General features: G+C 29.0%; 1 protein-coding gene across 2 annotated transcripts in view; it reads right to left on the bottom strand.

The window, feature by feature from the left end:
• Positions 1 to 22,811, bottom strand: part of LOC107450706 (corticotropin-releasing factor receptor 1) — a 224,677-nt gene that overhangs the window by 17,179 nt on the left and 184,687 nt on the right. For both annotated transcript variants that reach the window (XM_071186800.1, XM_016066559.3), the window contains exons 4-5: positions 9,392 to 9,495; positions 4,288 to 4,417 (exon numbers count right to left, since the gene is read on the bottom strand). In XM_071186800.1, coding sequence (XP_071042901.1) covers positions 4,288 to 4,417; positions 9,392 to 9,495 — 234 coding nt within the window. The remainder of the gene's footprint in view (positions 1 to 4,287; positions 4,418 to 9,391; positions 9,496 to 22,811) is intronic.

Below are 22,811 nucleotides of genomic sequence, written 5' to 3' on the forward strand. Positions count from 1 at the left end.
CTTCTCTTATGAGTGAAGTTTATAAGAAGACTGCAACAATTGAGAACTCTGTTAATAGAAGTTTAACCATTCTGGTGTGCCAATCTTTAATAAAGTTGATTTTTTGGCAACGGAAAACCCACAATCTATACGTGAATCAATCCGAAACTACTTCAGTAAACTCAGTGAGATTTAATACCCCTTTAGTAAAATTTATTTTTCTTATTCCCAGGAAGAAAAGAGTGATGAAAAGCATCTAACTGATGAGCTTACTGGTTAGCTAAGTAATTATCTAGTAATTATATTGATTAGTAATGTGATTTGATAGATCGATATGTACCTTTATATTCTATTTTGAAGGCTTTCCCATTTCTAAAACCTAAGAACAAGAAAGTTGGTTATACAAAATGATGTTGGATAACAAGCAGTACTTATAAAAATCAAGTTGAAACTTTGTGAACGCAACATCATGTTTCATTGTTCTTTAATCTTTCTAAAATACTCTAACTATCTTGAGCAATAAACAATAGCTTTGGGATATACATGGCTATTCTTATTCATTCAATTATTAATACTTAATATTTTTGAGGTTGGTATGATTTAGAGAGCTAGCAGTACGAATTAAGCAACAGGTTTCCCTACAATTACAGAGATGCCAACTTGCTCCGGACAGCGAATAAATATTTTCGAGTGGTAGTCTTTCAATGCATGATTCTTTGCTTAATAAATCCGAATTATTTGCTTTTTACTTACCATTATTTCTAAATGATTCAATGACTTATATGAAACGCTTCTTTTTAACAGTTAGTCCGTATATAGTCTTTTAAAAAGTTAGCAAAAGTAACCGAAATTCTGCAAGTTTTAGTTTGTAGTATGCAACCTTTTTTTAAAGTTTTTTTTATCAATCCGGAGCAGTTGGCATCTCTGCAATTAGAAAAAAAGTGTGTTCAAAACTCACCGTGTCGAAAATTTACCGTGTTGATCTATGGGAACGCCAAAATCTCGGTAATTTTTACCGATGAGCATTGGTAATGATTTTGATAAAATTAACAAAACAACATGTTTTTTCGTATCATATAAATGTTTTTTTTTTGTTTGGTAGCAAGTGACGTAAAATTTAGTAATTTTATCGTGATATCTCAGAGCATGACATAAAAACCATTTATTCAGTTAATTTTGCTTTTCAGTTTTGTAATTATTACTAAACGTGTGGTAATGTGTAATGGCGATGCCACCGGCTGCAAGAGTAACAGAAGTCTCTGAATTTGAACTAAATTGAATGATAATGATTTCTTTTCTTTTTCTTTCAAGAAATTAAACGAAAACCCAGGATTGAAAATAATTAATTTGAAATCTGTAAGTTATTACTCCTTTTTAAAGTATTCTTACTGTGGCAAATTGTTGGCTCTTTAAAAGATCCAGTACAATGATTTTGAAAACAAGAATTTTCGAATACTTTTGCTATTTGAACAGTAAAAGTGCAAAATAAATAGTTTTAAAACCGTACATTTTAGTTTTATTAACCAAAATTACGTTTTTGTTTTGTTTTTCTAGAAATGTCGTTATCAATAGAACTGTTAATTTTACAAGAATTTTTTCCTCAGTGTACCATTTGCTGACCTTTCCAAAGCAGCTGATTTTCGGAAATTACTGCACAATTATTCGTACCAAAAAATCTTATAATTAGAATAACTTGACTTTGTTATTAAAATATTTCAAATGCAATCGTTAGTTATTTGTAACTGAAAAAAATTTAAACCTGGATAACGGTACAATTTAAGCAAATCTTCTCTACTTCGTTTGTTAACGACATATATGACAGCTATAACTAGCCAACTGATTAATATTCTGATCTATATCATGCACTATTAAATTTCACAATGTAAATTTAACAAACTCAATTAATATATTAAGTAGCGGTTTGAGAAAAAAAATCGGAAAAAAGATTTCAATGCTCTCCGAAACTCGGAACACTCTAAATACAAATTAAAATGAAGACAGAAAAAAAACATGAAATGAAATGAACAATGAAATATTCAATACAAAATATTAATTATTAAAATAATAAATAACCAGTAAAAGGAAGGGAAAGAAATTCGTATTTCCTTTTGATTTAATAATGCGATTTTATTAAATTAAGACTAATTAAATCAATTAAGCAAACATAGATAAATCGATTTTTAAATTAGCTATGCTAAGTTAATTGCGGTATCTTTAGTAGATACGAGTAAAAAAATTAGTCTTATTAAAAGTAAGGAGTGATTCCGATATATAAGCTTTCGTTAAACTAAGAAAAAACGCAATTGCACGTAATTTTACTAATGGTAGAAGAAATCCGTAAATTAGTTTTAGAATTAATTATGCGCTGAAATGAAAGCCAAGTGTTTGAAGATGCATACCAATCCAGATCTTTCAATAATTACATTTTAATTTCACTTTGATTAATGTGTTTTTTTATTATTGAGCTATAAAATTTTTTGTATGTAATTATTTAGCTTCATAAAGCTAGTTACTTTTAATAGTTTTCTTTCTTTTTTTCTTCTTTTCATTTAGGGATAAAATTAAAAAAAAACTACCTGATAATTTGAATACTTTTATACTGTAGAATATTTAAAACGAAATTTTCAATGTTTATGCATCTGTTTATAAAATGTCCCATGCTAGAAAAAGTTTGAGACACGTTTAGAGTTTCTTTAAAATATTATTTTAATGTATTCGAGTGAAGAAAAAAATGAATTGAAAGTACGTGTTACCTCTAAAGTGCAGACATCAATTATTCTAAGGATTATTTAACATGCAGATTAACTACACTGTAAAAAATTCCGGATCAAATTACGGTAAAAAATATTGTCCACAGTATCCGTAAAATCTATTGAACCATAATATCCATTGTACCGTAATTTTTAAAATAATACATTTTTTAATTACAATGTTTTTATGCATTTATTTACAGTAAATACTACTGTATAAGTATTACAGTGCATATCATACTTTTTGTTCCGTAAAATGTTACTGTAATTGGACCCGGAATTTTTTATAGTGCAGAGCGACCCGTTTAACTGCCAAAAAATTGTTTCATTTCCTTAATTACCTAGGTAGTTAGAAAACTACCTAAATAATCAACACATTGCTTATAGGCATTCGTTAAAGCAATATTAGGATTTTTGATGAACAGCAGCATCGTTTTTGTATCATTAAATTAACAAAATATTATCTATTTACTTTTTGCAATTTAAAAAAATCAAGTTATTGCAATAAAACAAACTGCACAGTAGTTCATAAAATCAATCATTAATCACTTTGAAAACTATGACACAATAACCAAACATTTTAGAATTTTATTACATGGTGGAAAAAATCTGGTAAAACTACCGTACTGTCTTGAAATGAAATTTCTAGCAAAAAAAAAAAAATTCTGGTTGTAAAACTAAAATGTATGCTATTAAATCCATTCAGTGATAATTTTTAATTCATATGGAAACGGTATACCGAAGAGTTTGGTTTTCAGAATTATTATGACGACACATTTAGTAAAAAATACAAAAATGAAAAGCAAGTTTAACCAAATAAATGGTTTTTATGCCCTTCTCTAGGATATCATGATAAAATTGCGAAAGTTTACCACAGTTACCAAATTTTACCACTTTTGATAAAACCATATTTTATCGTTAATTTTACTTTAATTATTAGCAGTAAAAATTACTAAACTTTTCGATGTTCTCATAGAGCCAGAAAGATGGTAAATTTTACCATATTTTTGTGGTTTTGAAAAATGTTTTTTCAGTGCGCATTTAAGGAAATTAACATAATGGCTTTTATTTATTTTTCAATATCAAAATAATTAATTAATTCAATCAATACAATCAACAAAATAGTTGATAAAATGAGATAAACTTTTGAAATTTAATGATACAGAAACAGTTAATGCGCAATTTACCTATTTAAAATGCAGAAAACTCTTAATTCCGCACTTAATTGGATTACCTTAGAAAATCAGCAAATTAGCTAGCTAATGTACATTTAGCAACATTCGAGTTTCAGTTGCAGCATTTCTAAGAATGTGCATGCAAATCTGTACATTTTAACTATAAACTGACTAAAAATTCAATTTAGGAAAGCTGAAACTCGGAGAGAGAAATTGATTGCAGATTTGAAATATTGCAGACTTGAAAATATCCAAGGTGCGTTAAAAATTGTCATGCAACAAGGTAAAAAAATGATCTCACTGTAATTTGTAAAAAAATCTGACAGGTAATATATGTTTCATATAATGTGCAAAAATATTTTAGAATCATTTTCATTACTTACAATATCTTTGTAAGATGGTATCGAGGCTCCTCCGACGACAGGTAATGAGATGATCACTAACATCAATGAATGAATGATTAGAGCCACAACCAAGTTTCTGTGAACCCTCAATCTTGAGCACTGAAGAGATCTGGAATTAATAGATTTTAAAGAAAAACATTAAAATTATCTTTTTATAAATGAGTATCTTTGTTAAAAGATTCAAAGTACAATGCGCAAAAATAAGTAAATAAACGGACCATCCTGAATAACTTTTGATCTAATGATCGGATCTTCACGTTCTAGGACACAATCTTAATGGTTTGAAGGGGAGACCTCAACTATGCTAATTAGTTAGTTCAGATGATATTTTATAATACGAAATCAAGCACAGAAAAGTACTTTCTTTGAATAAATATACCATTTATTTGATGGATTTGGATTTATGACCCCCAAAATATGAGGGGCAGCCGCAATTTGGGAAATATGGTTCCAATAGTTTGATCAAGAGAGCTGTTTAAAATTCTCTTAATGTTAATTTTACTTTTTGCGTATTTCGCCGTATCTAAAAATTATTTTAAGCGAAAAGAAAATTTTTTGCAAACAAATATAAAATCAGTTTAGCCAAAAAGAATTTCATGCGAAGAAATAATTTTTAGTGAATATTTACTATGTTTTATCATTTTATTTAATAATATGTGAAAAACTTTTTAATTGCAAGGTTTACAATTCTTTACATAATTTAAAAGAATGCAATTTTAAATGGCCAAATACAAAATTTGAACGAAATTGATCAAATATTTTCTGACAAATCAAATTTTGAAAAAGTCGTGTTTTTAAAATTTGATTTCTCAGGACAAATTTTCCTCAAATTTTGAATTTTGAAGAAAAAAAAACAATCTTTCAAATGCTGTGAAAATTTTTACCGTACAAGAGTTTTTTTTTTACTATTATTGTATAATATAATAAAAATTAGTAAATACTCACTAAACGTTATTTTTTGCATGAATTTCTTTTTGGCTAAACGAATTTTATAGCTGTATGCAAATCAACTTAATTCGCTTAAACAGTTGCCGAGGTATGGTGAAATACGCAAAAATTAAAATTGACATTAACGGGTTCAAACATTGAGCCTCTCTCCTGATCAAACTATTAATGACCATGCTTCCCAGATTGCTACTATCCCTAATATCTTAGGGAGACAGAAATTTGACTCCATCGAAGAAAGAGTTTATTTATTCGGAGAAAATACGTTTTTGTGTCTGATTTCGTAACTTAAAATATCGTCTGCACTAATTAATTATCATACTTGAGGTCACCCCCTCGAACCATTAAGATTGAGTCCTAGAATGTAAAGATCCGATTATTAAATTAGAAGTAATTCAGTATGGTCCTTTTTCTTCTTCCTGCACTGTACATGAATAAATCCACTCTTTTTGAGTATCGGATTGAGTATAATAATTGATATAATATAGTCGTGTGCACTAATAATAATTGTGAAGTTTTTTTTTTGAGTATTTGATTGAGTGTAATAATTTATATGATATAGTCGTATACACTAATAATAATTGTTAAGATTCCTTTAAAATGGTGGTAAATTTTGATAAGTCCAGGCTGTTATAAGTAAAACAAAAGTGAACAATCTAGCTATGCAATAAGTTTGCACGAATAATTTATGAGCGATATTAATGGGAGTAGAAAAAGTAAAGTACTAAATCTCGTTTTTATATTGAATATTTTTCAAAAATATACAATTTAATTTATCATGGACAGTCCAGTAAAATTAGACTTTTTTTCAGAATAATTAATGTCAAAGATATTTTTTGACAAAAAGATTTGTTATGTTATTTTAAGTGATGCCTGAAAGCTCCCCAATTTTTCTACGTACCCTTTCCCCTTTTTTGAGAGAAATGGGGGTGATTTGATCGAGAGAATTGAATTTCTACTTGACAAGCAAGTGAGCTATAAATACACATAGAGCAAGCCCACTGTTGTATTTCTTCCTCTCTCTAGCTTTGTCCCAAACATCAAAGTCCTCTCTGTCACATACTTTCCCTTTTTCTGTGATTTTTAGAGCAAAAAGAAGAAAATCGTGAGTCAGTTCAGATAAGTTCTCTTTTCTGGTAGACTCGTGTTTTGTAGACTTATACAGGCAATGGAAGAAAGTTAAAATATAGGATCGTTTTTCTTTACTAAATTGACTAAGACTGACTTGACTAAATTGACTAAGACTTTACTAAATTGAAAATAATTTTTGAATTTAAATTTTTTATGCACGTAAACTGTTCCTTTTTTAAAATATTTTTTATAAAACTAAGAAAGTTTTAATTTTTGTATGGTTTTAAAGAGAGAAAAAATGTGTATTTGAATGAAACTCATCACAAATTGGTTCACTAGTCTTCAGAAGCATCTGAAGTAACTTTGTAATAATCCTGTAAAATAATTCTTTTATCGATTTATTATTGAAGTGTATGAAAAACACGTTTAAATTTTAGTCTAACAAAGAGTTTACTACATCTTGTAAATTAATGGATGTTTTTCAGGTATTGGAGGTTCTTGAACATTTACAAGAAATGATTTTAGACCTGTCAGGAAGTAGAAAAATAAAATAAAAATAAAGAAGAAAAAAAAAGAGCTGAATCTCCTTAAGTTAAAAAAAAATCTGCTTTACTCTTTGAAACTTTCCGATTTTATTTACACTTACCTATTTTATTCACACTCTTATGTTGATAACCAGCCTTAATACCTCTGCTAGAACTCTGAATTTTTTTCATGTGTTTTAATGCAATTTAAAAAGATCAGCTAATTTCAATTTAAAAGATCTGAAGATTTCATCAAAGAACTTATAATTAAGCTCTAAGAAAAACTTTGCCTTATTTATCGAATAGTTGTGCAATAATTTTCTTTAATCGCAGTCTCGCAATCTAATTTTTGAGCAAATGTATTTTATAGATTAAATTAGTTCAAAGTAAGCGGTTGAAATTTTAAAAAAAAAGTATTCAAAAATTTATTTGTTCAAATGCATTAAATAGAGTAAAAATTAGGATGTGAATAAACGCAGAAGGAAGAAACTACAGTGTCGCCAAAACTTCACCGACTGTATTTCAGTGCTAAAATTAAAAATATAAAGATGAATAATTCTATATAATCATTACTTTAAGGTTAAGTTGTGTTCTTATTCGCTTATGCTCTGTCAGATAGTTTTATAAGTGTAAATTTGGATTTTAGAATGACTGTAATAGAATAATAGTGATTCATATGATGTTTAAAGGAAAAGAGCGTGAAAAAAGTTCTTTTATGTAGTAAATGAGGCGATTGAGAAATTCCAAAAAGTGATCATTTAACTTACTATACTTAAATTTATAAGGTTCTCTTTTAACAACTGCTTTTGTACAATCGGACTCAGTACAGCACACCACCGTGTTATAAGATTTTTGACTTTCAAATTCATGCATCAATTTTCTTTTATTAAAATAAGTAGGAGAAACGGAAGGTAGAAAATTTATCTCTTGATTTTCTCTGTAGTCACGTGGTTACATTATGAGCACAAAAATTATCTTGATGTGCGTGCTCCATTTTACATTTTATCTCTATGATATTTCTGGATATATTTTTTTTAATGCCTAATTGAGTGAGACCGATCTCGAGATGATTGGGCTATTAATTTTGAAGTTATAAGGATTTTTTCTATATAAAAAACAAATAGGCTTTTTTTGCCTTTTTACTCATTTGATATTGTTACCTAAAGAAGTGGCACGTTGATTTTATGCATTTTTCACGCTGAAGCGAAGTCAATCGAACAATTAAAATTAAGTTAAAAGTTATGATTGTTTTTATATATAAAAAGTACTACTTTTGACACTTGTGTATGCACTTCACATTGCTATTCAGGAACAATCTGAACATGGTACATATTCCGTTGCAACTTATTGCATTGAATTGAATTCGACAATCAGACTATTAGTATCCAGCCACTGACAATTATATTCACAATGTGGATTCAGCAGTTTAAAATAAATAACTTCCCGTAATTACGCAAGGAAATAATATTTAGAGATACATATTAACTGATTTAATTAAGCTTACTTGCCTTATCCTTTTAAATCAAAGACAGAATTATGATTCGAATACCACGGTTTAATAACTCGAATCAGAGCTAAAATAACTATTCAAATTAACGAATCATTCAAATAATTTGATTTAGTGCTAACGATTTAATACCAAATTTTAATTATACTAAGGATTTGAATGCTTTATAGTATCTTCTGACCATTCGGAAATTAAAGTATTTCAACTTTTTATATGGCAATTTGTTTCTAGTAATGCTATGTTAAAATATTTTTCGGATTGAGATTGATTTATAAAAATTTATTAATTCAGTTTATTACTTAAAACTTTTTTGATTTTTAAGACTATTTTTTGGTGAGAAGGTGGATGGGAATTTTTTTCAAAATTTTATTTATTTTTTTGTGAAAAAATTAGCCATAAACGTGAAATTTTCTGTTTATAAATAACCGAATTAATGAATTCTGTGTTTATAAATACAAATAAACTCGATAGGAAATGTTGAAATAAGCGAACGCATTACGCACAAGGAAAAATATAGTTTGTCTGTGGAAAGAACTTCCCTCGCCATTCGTCTGGAACAGTGGTGGTGACCATGGTTATGAGGTCTAACTATTACAAGTAGAGGTGTTAGACCATTATTTAAAATAGCTTTTGGCTCGCTTTGGCTAGTAAAAGGGAATCAGGGAGGAAAGAAGCTCCCCTCTTTAAAATGTGCTGCTTTTTGTTTCAAAAGCAGCAGACGCCATTAGATTTTGTGGCGAGGGAAGTTCTTTATGTAGACCAACTATAGCTCCCCAATGTTGGCTTCTTTTTCAGCTGCACGCTTTTACGGGTTACCCAAATTTTTGCAAACATAACTCTATCGAAAGGCGCTTTTTTCACATTTTCTGAAATTATCAACAGGTGGCAGCACAAACCGTAGGTGGGAAAATAGCTTCGCATTTACATTCAAAAAACATAATGAATTTAGTGATTTGCATACTTTCACCGTCCTAAAAGTGTTTAAGTAATGCAAATTATTTATACTTTTTGATATTTTTAAACTGGATATACTTACTTGAAGTAGAAAAAAATGAAAATGGTGATGGTTAGGAAGAACAAGGATATCAATGAGCAGATCAGAAGAATTAGACTGACAGTTAGTGGAGCTTTAGGTATATCCTGCAAATAAACCACAGCATTAAAAAACTAGCTGAATCACTTGCAATATTATCCAATGTAACTAATTCATAATTTTTTCTTATAAATATTTTAAAATAGGAATAATTCGAAAATTTGTGCATGTTTCGTTTGCTTGAAGCATTAAAGTATTTGTAAATCCTTCAAACAAGTAAGTTCAACAAATTTTTCAACAAAAATATAAAAAGTAATGTCTAAAAAATAAAAAATGTTTAAAAAATATTTCAATTTTAATTACCCGTTAGTGAACGAAAGACGTTTAATTTTATGTACGTTTATGTACGTTTTTCAGACGTTTTTTTTTGGTACATGTTATATTTTCTGTACACACTGTAAAAACATCAAATCAAATTACGGTATAAAGTATTGGTCCTTTGGGTGCATCATCCGTAAAATTAATTTCACCGTAAAATACATTTTTGCAGTAAAATATTATACCAAAATTTTTACAATAATATTTATTTAATTAGAGTGATTCAGTGATATTACGCAAATTATAACAGTAAAAATTACGGTTAATCAGATTTTTTTGTTATGTAACATGTTCCTGCAAAAGTGGATTTTACAGTAAAAAATAAACGGTACAATACATCAGCACTCTGAGTTCCAGTACTTTCTACCGGAATATGACCCGGAGGTATTTTCAGCACATAAAACTAATAGCGCATTATTCGTAAGTAATTTGTTAGAACTAATTAAATATAAATTTCTGATGGTGAATTTCATCTGCAAAAATTGCAGTTTTGCAAAATGTAATTTAGTAATTATTCTTAAGATTTAAGTGAAGTTCTACATCTTTAAAACTCATCAATGAAGATTAGCTTCATATTGTGTCAAATTATTTTTAATTCTCTATCCATTTTTTTTAATAATTGTGACCGAATTTGAAGTGGAATCCTTATTTCGCATAAAATAATATGCTATTGTTGAAAAGAAAATTCTAATTTAATAATAGGTTAATGAACTGCTTCATTAATAGTAATATCAGCGATAAATCGAATAGAATTTCAAACATTGAAGAAAAATAATTCTGAAATGTAATTGAGCTAAATAAATAGTAGCAGGATTAATACGAGCTAAAGTATGGATGTAAAAGAGCGTAACTTTTTCGAAAACTAAATAAATATGAAATTTTTGCAGTTTTCAATAACTAAGCTGTTCACAATTATGTTGTTTTTTTAAAAAAACGATGGTTCATTAATGATTAGAATAAAGCTATGTTTAGTGAAGAGTTACAGGAAAATATATATACGAACCATTATCAAAAATCTTCTTTTCTTTATATAAAATATTTACTAACCATTGTAGATTATGGAAAAAACAATTTCAAACCTTTAAGAAATAGATTCCTGCGCAGTTATATGTGAGTTTATTTTTTTGTCTCTTTAAATTTTTTTCTTCAAATATAGATTAACAGAAGGAACAAGAATTTTTTTTTAGACGCATTATTAAATTTGCCGCAAGAAAATTGCATTAAACATTAAATAAATTACTGTGCGATGTTTTTTTTTTTATAAAATATTTACTTTTCTTTAAACGTTTTCCGATAAATAGCATTTGCTTTTAAATTTTACGTCCAAGCACAGTAGTAAACTTTTTTTTATATAGTTTCAGTGATGAAAGAACTAGTCCAAAACTCGATGAATGGAATATTTCCTGAATAAGTAGTTTTGTAGTCTTATAGATATCAATATCAAAAAAAAAAAAAATGAAAAGAAAAAAACCCGAAAGAGATGCATTTGATTGTTAAATTGTTTCCGAATAAAACATTTTGATAAAACCAATTCTCGTACAAAAGATAAAATTCGGGAAATACATTGAATTCTGTCTTCCAAACGATTCAATCTATTTCAGGTAAGTGTATTTTCTCAGCTACTCGTGGGAACCGAAGTGAAATGATGCGAACAAAACGATTTTGTGAACGGTAAATTGGATATGCTATCCGAAGGAATCGTAGGATTATATGCCGTGGCACGCATATTTCTATCAGAAACACCTATAAAGCTTATTCACGCAAATTATATTTGTTGTTTCGAATTCTAGATAATGGCAAGTCGTTGAGTTACTTCTTTTTTCAAAAGAAAAGATGAATATTGAGGATTTGTTCTATCTATATATATAAAGTTACGTTATTTTTATTAAGCTTCTTTTAAATGTAACTGATTACAATTTTATTTAAAACATTTTGGGTAGATATGGAAATGAATCCAATTAAAAGAAGACAAATTCTTTTAAGCAAAAGATTAATTTCACCTTTTGGAACTATGATAAAACGATATACATATATTTTTTTTATTATAATGCCAAAAAAAATAAAAATAAAAAAAACTTTTTATTCTGAGAAATTTAATAAATTAAATTTTTTATTTTGTGTAAAAGTTTTGCTGATGATTCAATAGTATTTATCAGCTTTAAGTTCTTATAAATAGTTATTCTTTATACATATTCTTATGTCTCTTATAATCATATTTTTGTATTTCTTATTATTCTTTTATAGTACTTTCTTACTTCTCTTATAATTCTTATTATATATCACAATTATTGTATATTTTTTTGTCTCTTAATATTCTTATTATATTTCACAATTATTATATATTCTGATATTTCTTATTATAATGTATCAGTTTTTATAAATTTTATAAGTAGGTTATATTTAAAATATAAATTACTATTCAGAATATAAGTACCAATGTTTTTTTCTTTTACCCAGAACCCAAAGTTGAGAAAAATAATTTTTGACATGCATGTCGAATAATATAAAGATTACGATTAATGAATCTTAGAGTACTATAATTAATAGAGCGTAAAATGAAAACAAATATAAATTTAATTGTTAATTGCAATCTAGCAAAAACAAATTAAAAACTTAACGAGGAAATCCTTGAAAGGGTCAGCACATGAAACCTATTTGATTACAAGCATTAATTTAAACAAATCAGTTATTCGAAATAAATAAAAAAAACTCCATTTTCTTTGCTTAAGTTTCTTAAAAATTTTTTAAAAGTATATTTTTTTATATTGTTGAGCAGTATATTTTAATATTAAAGATAGATTCTACTTAACACGCGTAAAAAAAATGTTCATCTAGAGTTGGGAAAGCTGTGGATTCAATTTCGCCTAAAATACCTGGCTGCGCAAAACTTGGATTGAAATTGAACATCGGTTCAATTTTGTGAGATTATTTAATGCATGTGAGATTATCCAATGCAGAAATGCACGTCTAGCGTATATAGATACCTGTATATAAGTCGACCTCGTGTATAAGTTTATTTACTATTTTTGATCATGAATCTTTTAGTATTTCTGATTAATAATTCTTAGAGTACCTTAATTAATAAAGTGTAAAATAAAAACTAATGTAAATTTAATTGTTAATTACTATCTAATAAAAACAAAAAAAAACTGCTTCTTTAGGGGGATATCCGTGAAAGGATAAGCACACGAAACATAACTGATTACAAGCATTGATTTAAAGAAAACAGTTATTCGAAATAAAAAACTAAATTTTCTTTGCTTAAGATTCTTAAAATTTTTATTAACTATTTCTTGATATGGTCAAGCAGTATATTTTAATATGAAAAATGGATTCTATTCAACGAGCTTAAAAAAAAATGTTCGTCAAGAGTTGGGAAAGCTGTGAATTCAATTTCACTAGACAGTCTGGCTGTGCAAAACTTGGTTTGAGGTTGAACATCGATTAAGTCTTATGAGATTATCCAATGCAGTCATATAGATGGTGTTTTCAATATAAATGTAAACAGCAACATTCTCGAGCCACTGACCTACTCCTCTTCCGGTAAGAAAAAATACGCAGATGCTTACTACTGCTTATTCTGTGAGGCAATATCTTCAAACAGACCGGCAAAGTATGAAATGATTTATATTTCACACATTGCCTAGGCATTCTATAGAATGCCAAGTGAGAAACCGGCAAAGTATAAAATACAGCTCCGATTCGTCAAAATGTCATTCAAAAATGACAAATTCAAAACGTTATTCGATTTGATATTAATTTATTCGTGGATATAATTACATTTATTCGATATATATCTTACTGACGATAGATCAGAAGAAACATCAGTGTTTGGAGTATCGGGCAAATGTATACCGGGCAATGGCACTTGACCTTAAAAAAACATCAGTGTAAGATATACCGGGCAAATGTATACCGCGCAGTTGCACTAGACCTAGTATATATTTCGGACATTTACCAAAGGTCTAGTCATACTAGGTCTAGTTAAGTGCCACTGTTCGGTATACATTTGCCCGGTATACCCTACACTGATGTTTTTTTTATAGTCAAGTGCCACTGCCCGGTTTATATTTGCCCGGTATACCCTACACTCATGTTTTTTTAAGATCAAGTGCATTTGCCCGGTATTTGCCCGCTATACCCTACACTGATGTTTTTTTAAGGTCGAATGCCATTGCCCGGTATACATTTGCCCGATACTCCAAACTGATGTTTCTTCTAATATATCGTCAGTAAGTATTGAAATATCGAATAAATGTAATTATATCCACGAATAAATTAATATAAAATCGGATTTGATAAATATTTCGGACATTCATCAAAGCGACTGTGTGATTTTCAACATTCACCGGTGAAAGTCAGCAACCACCGATTTCGGTCATTCACAGTAACATGCACATCATTTACATAATAACCTCATCAGGACGTTTATTTCATACTTTGCCTAAATAGCATTTGGCATTCTATAGAATGCCTAGGCATTTTATACAATGCCTAGGGAAAGTATGTAATACTTCTCACATTTCATACTGTGCCTAAGGCCATCAGGCATTCTATACAACGCTTAGGCATTCTAAGCAATGCCGGCGTTTCTTACTTTGCCGGTAACATATATATGATATTAAGTAATTCTGACGAGTTTGAAATGAAATTTTATTTTAGTTATTTACAGATGTATTGTTAAAAAAGGTGACATGGTTACTAGATTTAGAAGGAACTCACTTTTTTGACAGTCCCCATTTGGCCTCTTTTTACTTGTTTACATTTTTTTAAAAAAATTATTCTTGTAGCAGGCCGTGCACCAACGTACGCTTGTGTTGCCATATTGTTAAAGCCGCGACATAAAGTTCATTTAGGTTTAAATTTCGAAGTTGGTATACTGTTGACAAGATAAGAAGTGCTTTACAGCGATTCTTTCTTTTCTCGTGACGATTCTTACGCCTTGAAGTGACAGAATAACTCGGAAGTACACGCAGTAAAAAGCTTGCAGTATATCCTAGAGTAGAAAACACTTTTCATAGAAGTGCAAATCTATCGTGTATACCGGTATATAAGTTGACCTCTTATATAAGTTTATCAACTATTTTTGATTATGAAATTGCAAATTTCTGGTGTGACGGGTGTATTCTAATAGGCGTCATGAATCAAATGGTATTAGACGCTTGTCAAATTATGGATTCAAATGTTATTATAAAATGTTATTATAAAATCTTTTAAAAAGTGTGGAATTTCTTATTCCTTAAGTGGGGGGTGAAGATGGTTTTTTGTGGAACTCAGCATATGAGATGACGAAGAATCCATTGCTGAGAAGGATACGTATGACCTCACTGCTTACGTTATTGAATCCGACGCAGATGACTATCTGAAATTGTTTTAATTTGTAGCTTTATAGTATTTAATAAAAGTTGTCATTGTGTTATATTTTTGAAATACTCTTGGTTAAATTAACCTTTATTATTCTTGATTTTTTTATTGATCGATCTGAAAAGCATTGTTACTGAAAAAAAATCTTTATACGCAAAGAAAAGGTGATTTGAAAAAAAAAAATGCAAAATCAATTGTATGTAACATATTAAAAAAGTTTTTGAAATGGTTAAATTGATACAAAGTTGTCATTTTTATCTCATTGTTTATAACGCATTGATATTTCATGATCATTGAATGTCCGACTTTATTACCGGAGTATAAGTCGATTTCTTAAAAATTTTGGGAATTAGAAAAGTTGACTCGTACATTGAGATATACGGTAACTATACTTAAAAATCTTTTAATGATGATAACCGTTTTCTGGATTCTCATTGGACAGAGAAATCACATATCATTTTTAACGTATAAAGAAGATCCAGATACTATTGGGTGAAAAGAGCTTAGAATTAGTAAAAGTTAAAGCTGTATTTATCTGTAAATTTTTATTATCTCTTAATTAAAAGCATTTACCAGAAGTATTTTAATATTATCCCTTCTTAATGTTATTATCTGCTATTTTCGATTTTGATTAGAATTCGAAATTAAAGGCTTAAGAGTAAAAATGCTGTTGATTTATTATATTATAAGCCAATCACTCACGTAATTTAAGATAAAAATATTTAGTTACAGTTTAACAATTACTAAACCGTAAATAAGTTATATTAACTTTAATTTGCTTTTCATTTAAAGATCTTTTTAGTAAACGTATGAATTAAAAAGATGAATACGAAATACCCATTTGAAAATTTTGAATTCTAAAAATAGCATTAAGAAGTAATTTTTTAAACTATTTGTGATGCAAAAAATCTCAAATAATCTAGGATCAATAAATGTTTTAACAATTAACGTTTTTAATCAAAAATGTTTCAACCAATTACAATTTCTGATTTTGCAAGAATGGGTTGCTCTTTAATTCATGAATTGTATGTTCATAAATTAAAGTTTCTATCGTATATTCTCATAATTTTAAATTCAGAATGGAAAAAAGGAGACTCTGAAATAAATTAATGCAGAAAATAGTCGTGCTTCCCCCCTCTCCCTTATAAAAATTGGACTCACGTATCTCTACCTCAGCGATAAAATTCTAGGGGAGGGTAGAGCACACCACAAGAATTAAGAATTGTACAGGAATCCATGACTGGAAATGTCTTCGATCATCGCAAGGGGCGCTACCCTATTATGAACTGTTTCTCCATGTATCTTTGAACAGGTACTTTTAATTTATCTAAATTATTTTAATTTTGTGTCTTCTAATAATAATTCACGAAATATGTACATAAATCTGCTCAGTATTAGAATTTTAAAGCCAATTTAAAGATTTGGCGAGCATGTCAAACTAGCCCCCAAATGTTTAAAATAAGACTGAAAATCTAATACTGCTCGAATTTAAATGCCATTTTGGTTATTCTGAAAAATAATTATGAAAAAAATAAATAAAATTAATTTCAAATTATAACAATTTAGATAAATTAAAGTACCTGCTTAAAGACATACGTAGAAACAGTTCATAATAGGGTAGCACCCCTAGCGGAGTACGTGGACAGTACGTGCAATTTTAAATCCTTGTTATGTGCTCTACCACCCCTAGAAGTTTGTTAGTGTGGTAGTGTTAAGCTTTATATAACATTTTAAAGAGAAGTTCTAAATTAATGTTTTATAAATCAAATTTACAACTTAATGATCTGTTTTGAAACTAAAATTATTGAACTCATTATTAAGCATATTGCTATACATATATAAAATAAAAAACCAATAATAATACTAATAATAATAATAGCTATTTAGTGTAACAAGACTTGTATACTAAATTCTTTTAAGATAAAAAAAAAACTAATAATAGTAAGAATGATAAATTAAAATACAATAGAAGTTCTAAACTAAATTATAGTAAGATTGGTTGACTATTTAATATAGTGAGATGGGTTAACAATTTAATGTAGTAAATTTAGCAAATGATATAATATTGTAAGATTGGAAAATTATTTAATATATTTAAAATTGGTAAACTATTTATTATAGTAAGACTAGTAAATAATTTCAAATAATAAGATTGACAAACTACTTAATGTAGAAAAATTGGTAAACTATTTAACATAGTAATAATCATAAACAATACAATAGTAAGATTGATAAATTAATTGTAATTTGTTGCTAAAAACAAATAGTTTGCATTTAATTTATTTAACTGAACTAAAAGATCTAGTTTTAGCAGGTTTTTAACGGGATAATTATTTTTAGTATGTTTCCTAATAATATTTAAAAAAAAGTAAAGTTAGTTAATCAAATTTTTGTTCATAAACTTAATCTAATTTTTCAATTTTTACTAGGCATTTTAAAAGAAAATTTTCAGAGTTTTTTCATTTTAAATAATTGATTTTTTAGTGTATGTTCCCCTAAAAGCTTTTGTGACCCACTCTAGAAACAGAAGAATTGGATTTGTACAAAAAAAGTTAATGTGTATTCTATTTAAAACTGGTATCCCGACTTCAACTAATTCATCATCTGTAAAACATATTCATTAAATTTAAGTAAATTGAACAATAACAAAGATTAACAAGTAATAGTTTTTTCTTAAAACTGTTTAGCAGAATACATTATAAATGCGAAAGAAATATCAATCTTATTCCAAATCCTCCAATATTTCGAAAGGAATGAAATTCTTATCTTCTGAACTTTCTGATATATTTTTAGAACTTTCCAAAAAACATCCATCTTATGATCGAATGAAATTTACATAGGCTGAAATGTGGTAAAGAGACTTTTCTTTTTGATCTTTACCGTTTTTTAAGAAATATTTATCCTGCGCAAACTTAAATAACTAGTTTTTAAATTTCTTCTTCTAATAGATCAAATTAAAACCTACAACTCAGGTATGGAATTTGTTATTAAATAATTTAATTCAGAAGTATTTTGCTTTATAACAATGAAATTAAAAACTAAGCATTTTAAAAATAAAGATTTCCATTCTCAAGGGGATTAAAAAGAAGAAAAGCGTAAAATCTCATTAACATTTTTAGAACTACGTTTTTCATGTGGACTAAAAAGGAGAAAACTCCATTTTTTTCGGACTACAGAATGAGAATTTGTTGAGAATTTGAAGAGGTATGGAATTTGTTATTAAATAATTTAATTCGGAAGTATTTTTCTATATAACAATGGAATTAAAAACTAAGCATTTCAAGAATAAAGATTTCCGTTCTCAAGGGGATTGAAAAGAAGAAAAGCGGGAAATCTCATAAACATTTTTAAAACTACGTTTTTCAAGTAGACTAAAAAGGAGAAAACTCCATTTTTTTCGGACTACAGAATGAGAATTTGAAGAGGTATGGAAATTGTTATTAAATAATTTAATTCGGACGTATTTTTCTGTATAAGAATGGAATAAAAAACTAAGCAATTCAGAAATAAATATTTCCATTCTCAAGGGGATTAAAAAGAAGAAAAGCGGGAAATCTCATAAACATTTTTAGAACTACGTTTTTCAAGTTGACTAAAAAGGAGAAAACTCCATTTTTTTCGGACTACAGAATGATTGTTATTGTTGTTGTTAATTTACGTTGCACTAGAGCTGCACAATGGGCTATTGACGACGGTCTGGGAAACATCCCGGAGGATGATCCGAAGACAAGCCATCACAATTTTGATCCTCTGCAGTGGGGACGGCACCCCCGCTTCGGTAGCCCGACGACGTGCTCGCGAAGTCGTGCACTTTACGGTAGAACAGTTTAACGATGACCAATACCGCACACCCTCGGTCCCTACGCAGGCTGATCCAAGTGGTCACCCACCCGCACACTGACCGTAGCCAGTGATGCTTGACTTCGGTGATCCGCTGGGAACCGTGTCTTAACGATCAGTCCACTGTGGGACGACTACAGAATGAGAATTTGAAGAGGTATGGAATTTGTTATTAAATAATTTAATTCGGAAGTATTTCTCTGTATAACAATGGAATAAAAAACTAAGCAATTCAAAAATAAAGATTTCCATTCTCAAGGGGATTAAAAAGAAGAAAAGCGGGAAATCTCATAAACATTTTTGGAACTACGTTTTTCAAGTTGACTAAAAAGGAGAAAACTCCATTTTTTTCGGACTACAGAATGAGTGTTNTTGTTTTTAATGTAAATTTGTAAATTTTTCTTCTTTTTGTTTTCTGCTTACAACTGTAAGCCTCATGCTATACTTTGTGGTGCATGAGGAGTTTTAAGTCGTTTAAATAAATAAAATAAAAAATAAAAATTTAATTCGGAAGTATTTTTCTGTATAACAATGGAATAAAAAACTAAGCATTTCAAGAATAAAGATGTCCATTTGTAAGGGGATTAAAAAGAAGAAAAGCGGAAAATCTCATAAACATTTTTAGAACTATGTTCTTCAAGTAGACTAAAAAGGAGAAAACTCATTTTTTCCGGACTAGAGAAGAAGAACACAGACTAAATCTAAGGCGTACCAAAAATGCCTTCCACGTCTTTCGATTGTGATGCGCTACACGTTTGTTGTTGTGTTTGGTCTGATAAAAATATAATTACTTTCTTCTTTTTAGTCCACCTGAAAAAAATAGATCTAAACATTTTCATTTTATTGTTTTTCAATCGTAATTTTATGTCACAGTCAAACTTTTTTTTAAAATGTATTTTTAGCAGTGTTTTTAGAATTTTCTTTTTAGTTTGCCTTTATCTCGCTATTTAAAATTTTTCTTTGAAAATTTTAAATTTCTTTAAATCAATGCTATTATTTTTTCGAGCATTCACAATATACCAAATCTTATTTTGTTAACCTTTTAATAATCTTGTTTTTTTTAATACAAATGAAAGGTAAAACGATTGAATTGAATTGAAGATAACTATTCAAACATTGTAAATAAAATTTAATTCAAGCAGAAGATTCAACCATTTCCCGTTTTTGTCTGCTATATTTGATAACGAGATTGAAACAATGTGAGACAAAGCAATTTAGAAGCAATAAAATGGAAATTTTGCTCGGGTAAATATTGTAGTTTGGAGCATTTTCTGCATGGGTTCATTTAGTCCTTTTGAATAAAATGCACCATTGTAAATTAACTTGAATATCGTAAAAGTATTTGAATTTAGTTTTGTAACAGTACAGAGTTTTTGAGTTTATTTACTTAAAAATTGAATGATGACATTGAATAATATGACAAAACCAATACTTCATGCAAATTTGTTCAATCGAATCAAATGTAAAATTTGAAGCTCTAGCTTTGTATTAGAAAGAATTTTTCAACTTCAATCTGAAAGGAGTGTTTAAAAGATTAGAATTTAACCCTTTACCCTTGAAATTCTAAGTTTAGAATGCAAACATTCATAAGCAAGAGCTTATTATTTTTTGGGACTGAAATTAGTTTTGGAAAGTGATCTTATATTAGGAGAGAGCTGAATATTTCAGTTATTCGTGTTACGTGTTTAACACGAAGTGTTTAGCACAAGAGTACGGTCACAACTACCAGGATATTTTTTACTATAGGAACAACAAAATGCATGGTAATTTATGCAGGTAATGATTTTAATAAAATTAACAATAAAATATGGTTTTATAATATGTGATAAAATTTGGCAAATGTGGTATAATTTGGTAATTTTATCTGATATCTTAGTGCATGGCATAAAAAACTATTTATTTTGGTTAAATTTATTTTTTAGTTTTGTATTTTTTGTTAGATGTGTGGTCATAAGAACTATAATTTTGAAAATCGGAATTTCCGAAATCCATTACTATATGAACGGGAAAATTACAAAATGAATGGTTTAAATACTGTATATTTCTGTGTTTTCAACCTGAATTTCGTTTTTTTTGTAGTTGCCAGAAATGTTATTGAAATGTACGGTTATTTCGCAGCTACGGAATGGATGGCCATTACGGTGCCAACGTGACTGATCACTACACAGGCCCTACTACAGATTTTTCTCACTAGTCACTAGGAGATGGACGGTGAGCCCGCCAACCTGAGCAGTTTGGTCCGGGGGTCATCTGTGCTAAATGTACAAAAAAATTTTGTGATGTGGCAAACTATTATTTATTGTGATGTCTTAGTCCTGTGATGTGATTGTCATTGCTGATGTTAGCCTTCTTTTAACCTGACTGATGCTGCTGCTATAATAGTCCATAGACCAGTCACTAATCAGTATCTTTACCCTCTTTTACAGATTCAAAACAGAAGACCCGCAGTCAATCAATGTAAAACAGATAAGATGAAACTCAGCAACGTAAATCAGAAACACTAACAAATTCATTCTTAAATCTAAGACCGTGGTCTCTGGAGTCAGCAATCATTGGAAAAATAGGGACTTAACAGACAATTTTTATTGAGTGAACACCTTTAAATTAAGTATGAGTTGGAAGGGCAAACCAACAAAAGTGTGGCCTTCCTGAAGAAGTTGGGCAAGTTTTCTAAAAAGAACGGAGGGGATGTGTTGGATAACTGGCAGCTAGCACAATGGAGAAAGTCTTGTGCCATTATGTGCACAATTGGCTAACGTTCCCAAGCGCTGTCGACGCATCAACTCATCTCAAAGAACCTCTTAGTTCTTCTAATATTTTATAATTTTAATGCCAGCTAATCTAATGTTGGCGATCCCCTTTTCTTGTGTTGGAGTCACCAAATCTCCAAGAATAAGTTGGGTTAAATATTGCACAAAGTGCAATGCCACTCTGGAGGCGTCATGACCATTTCTAAGGAACTGGTCGCAAGTGCTGCGAGAAAGAGAAAAACAATACTAGGTTTCGTTTTTTTCGGTTTCTATGTTTCTTTCATAAGTTTGTTTCCTTCTTTTCTCCCAGTGATTTAAGGATCGAGAAGACACCGTTCTAGTCTCTATAATTCCTTTTAATTTAATTTCAGCTTCTTCTACCTCCAACATAGCTAATTTATATAATATAGAATATCATGTATCAAATATCATAAATCATATTTAGTTGTTATATAATATCAAAAACAGCAAAGCAATCGGGTGTCGCAAAGTGATATGAAAATTATAAGGGTTTGACCATATTGGAGGTTTGACCAACGTATACAGTTTTTAAAAATTTCTTTTTAAAATTTAAATATTTATTTAGCTGCTAAGCGCCATGTTGCCACATGGTTTTAAGTCTCTGCTGTCTCTGTTAATTAGTCATTTGAAGGAGAGAAAAAAGATGAATCATGTATGATATTCTTTTTTTTTTATTTTTAATTTTTTAAAAAAGTACCTTTTTGGTTGCTACTTCTTTTCTCGTGCGACCTTTGTAATTAACACATATAGAAAAATATTGATTTTCTTATGCATGTACCAAATTATTAATGTACCGAAACCTTTCAGCCTATTGTTTAGGAGGTTTATATATATACTAGGAGGCATCGCCCCCTGCTGGCTGGCGCTCACCAACCCCCGGAACTGCTTTCACAGTTCATTTCGGATTGCTTCGCAATCCAATGCTCGCTTTGCTCGCTCATTGGATACGTTCTTAACGTCTAGTTTTTGTATACTTTTTTGAATACTGAAGTTCCGAAAACTTTTCACTGTAGAAAATTCTAAACCTGTACATTTCAATATTAATTTGAAATTGCAAACAGTTCACATAT

Source organism: Parasteatoda tepidariorum, chromosome 10 (assembly GCF_043381705.1).
Source record: "Parasteatoda tepidariorum isolate YZ-2023 chromosome 10, CAS_Ptep_4.0, whole genome shotgun sequence".
Taxonomy (NCBI): domain Eukaryota; kingdom Metazoa; phylum Arthropoda; class Arachnida; order Araneae; family Theridiidae; genus Parasteatoda; species Parasteatoda tepidariorum.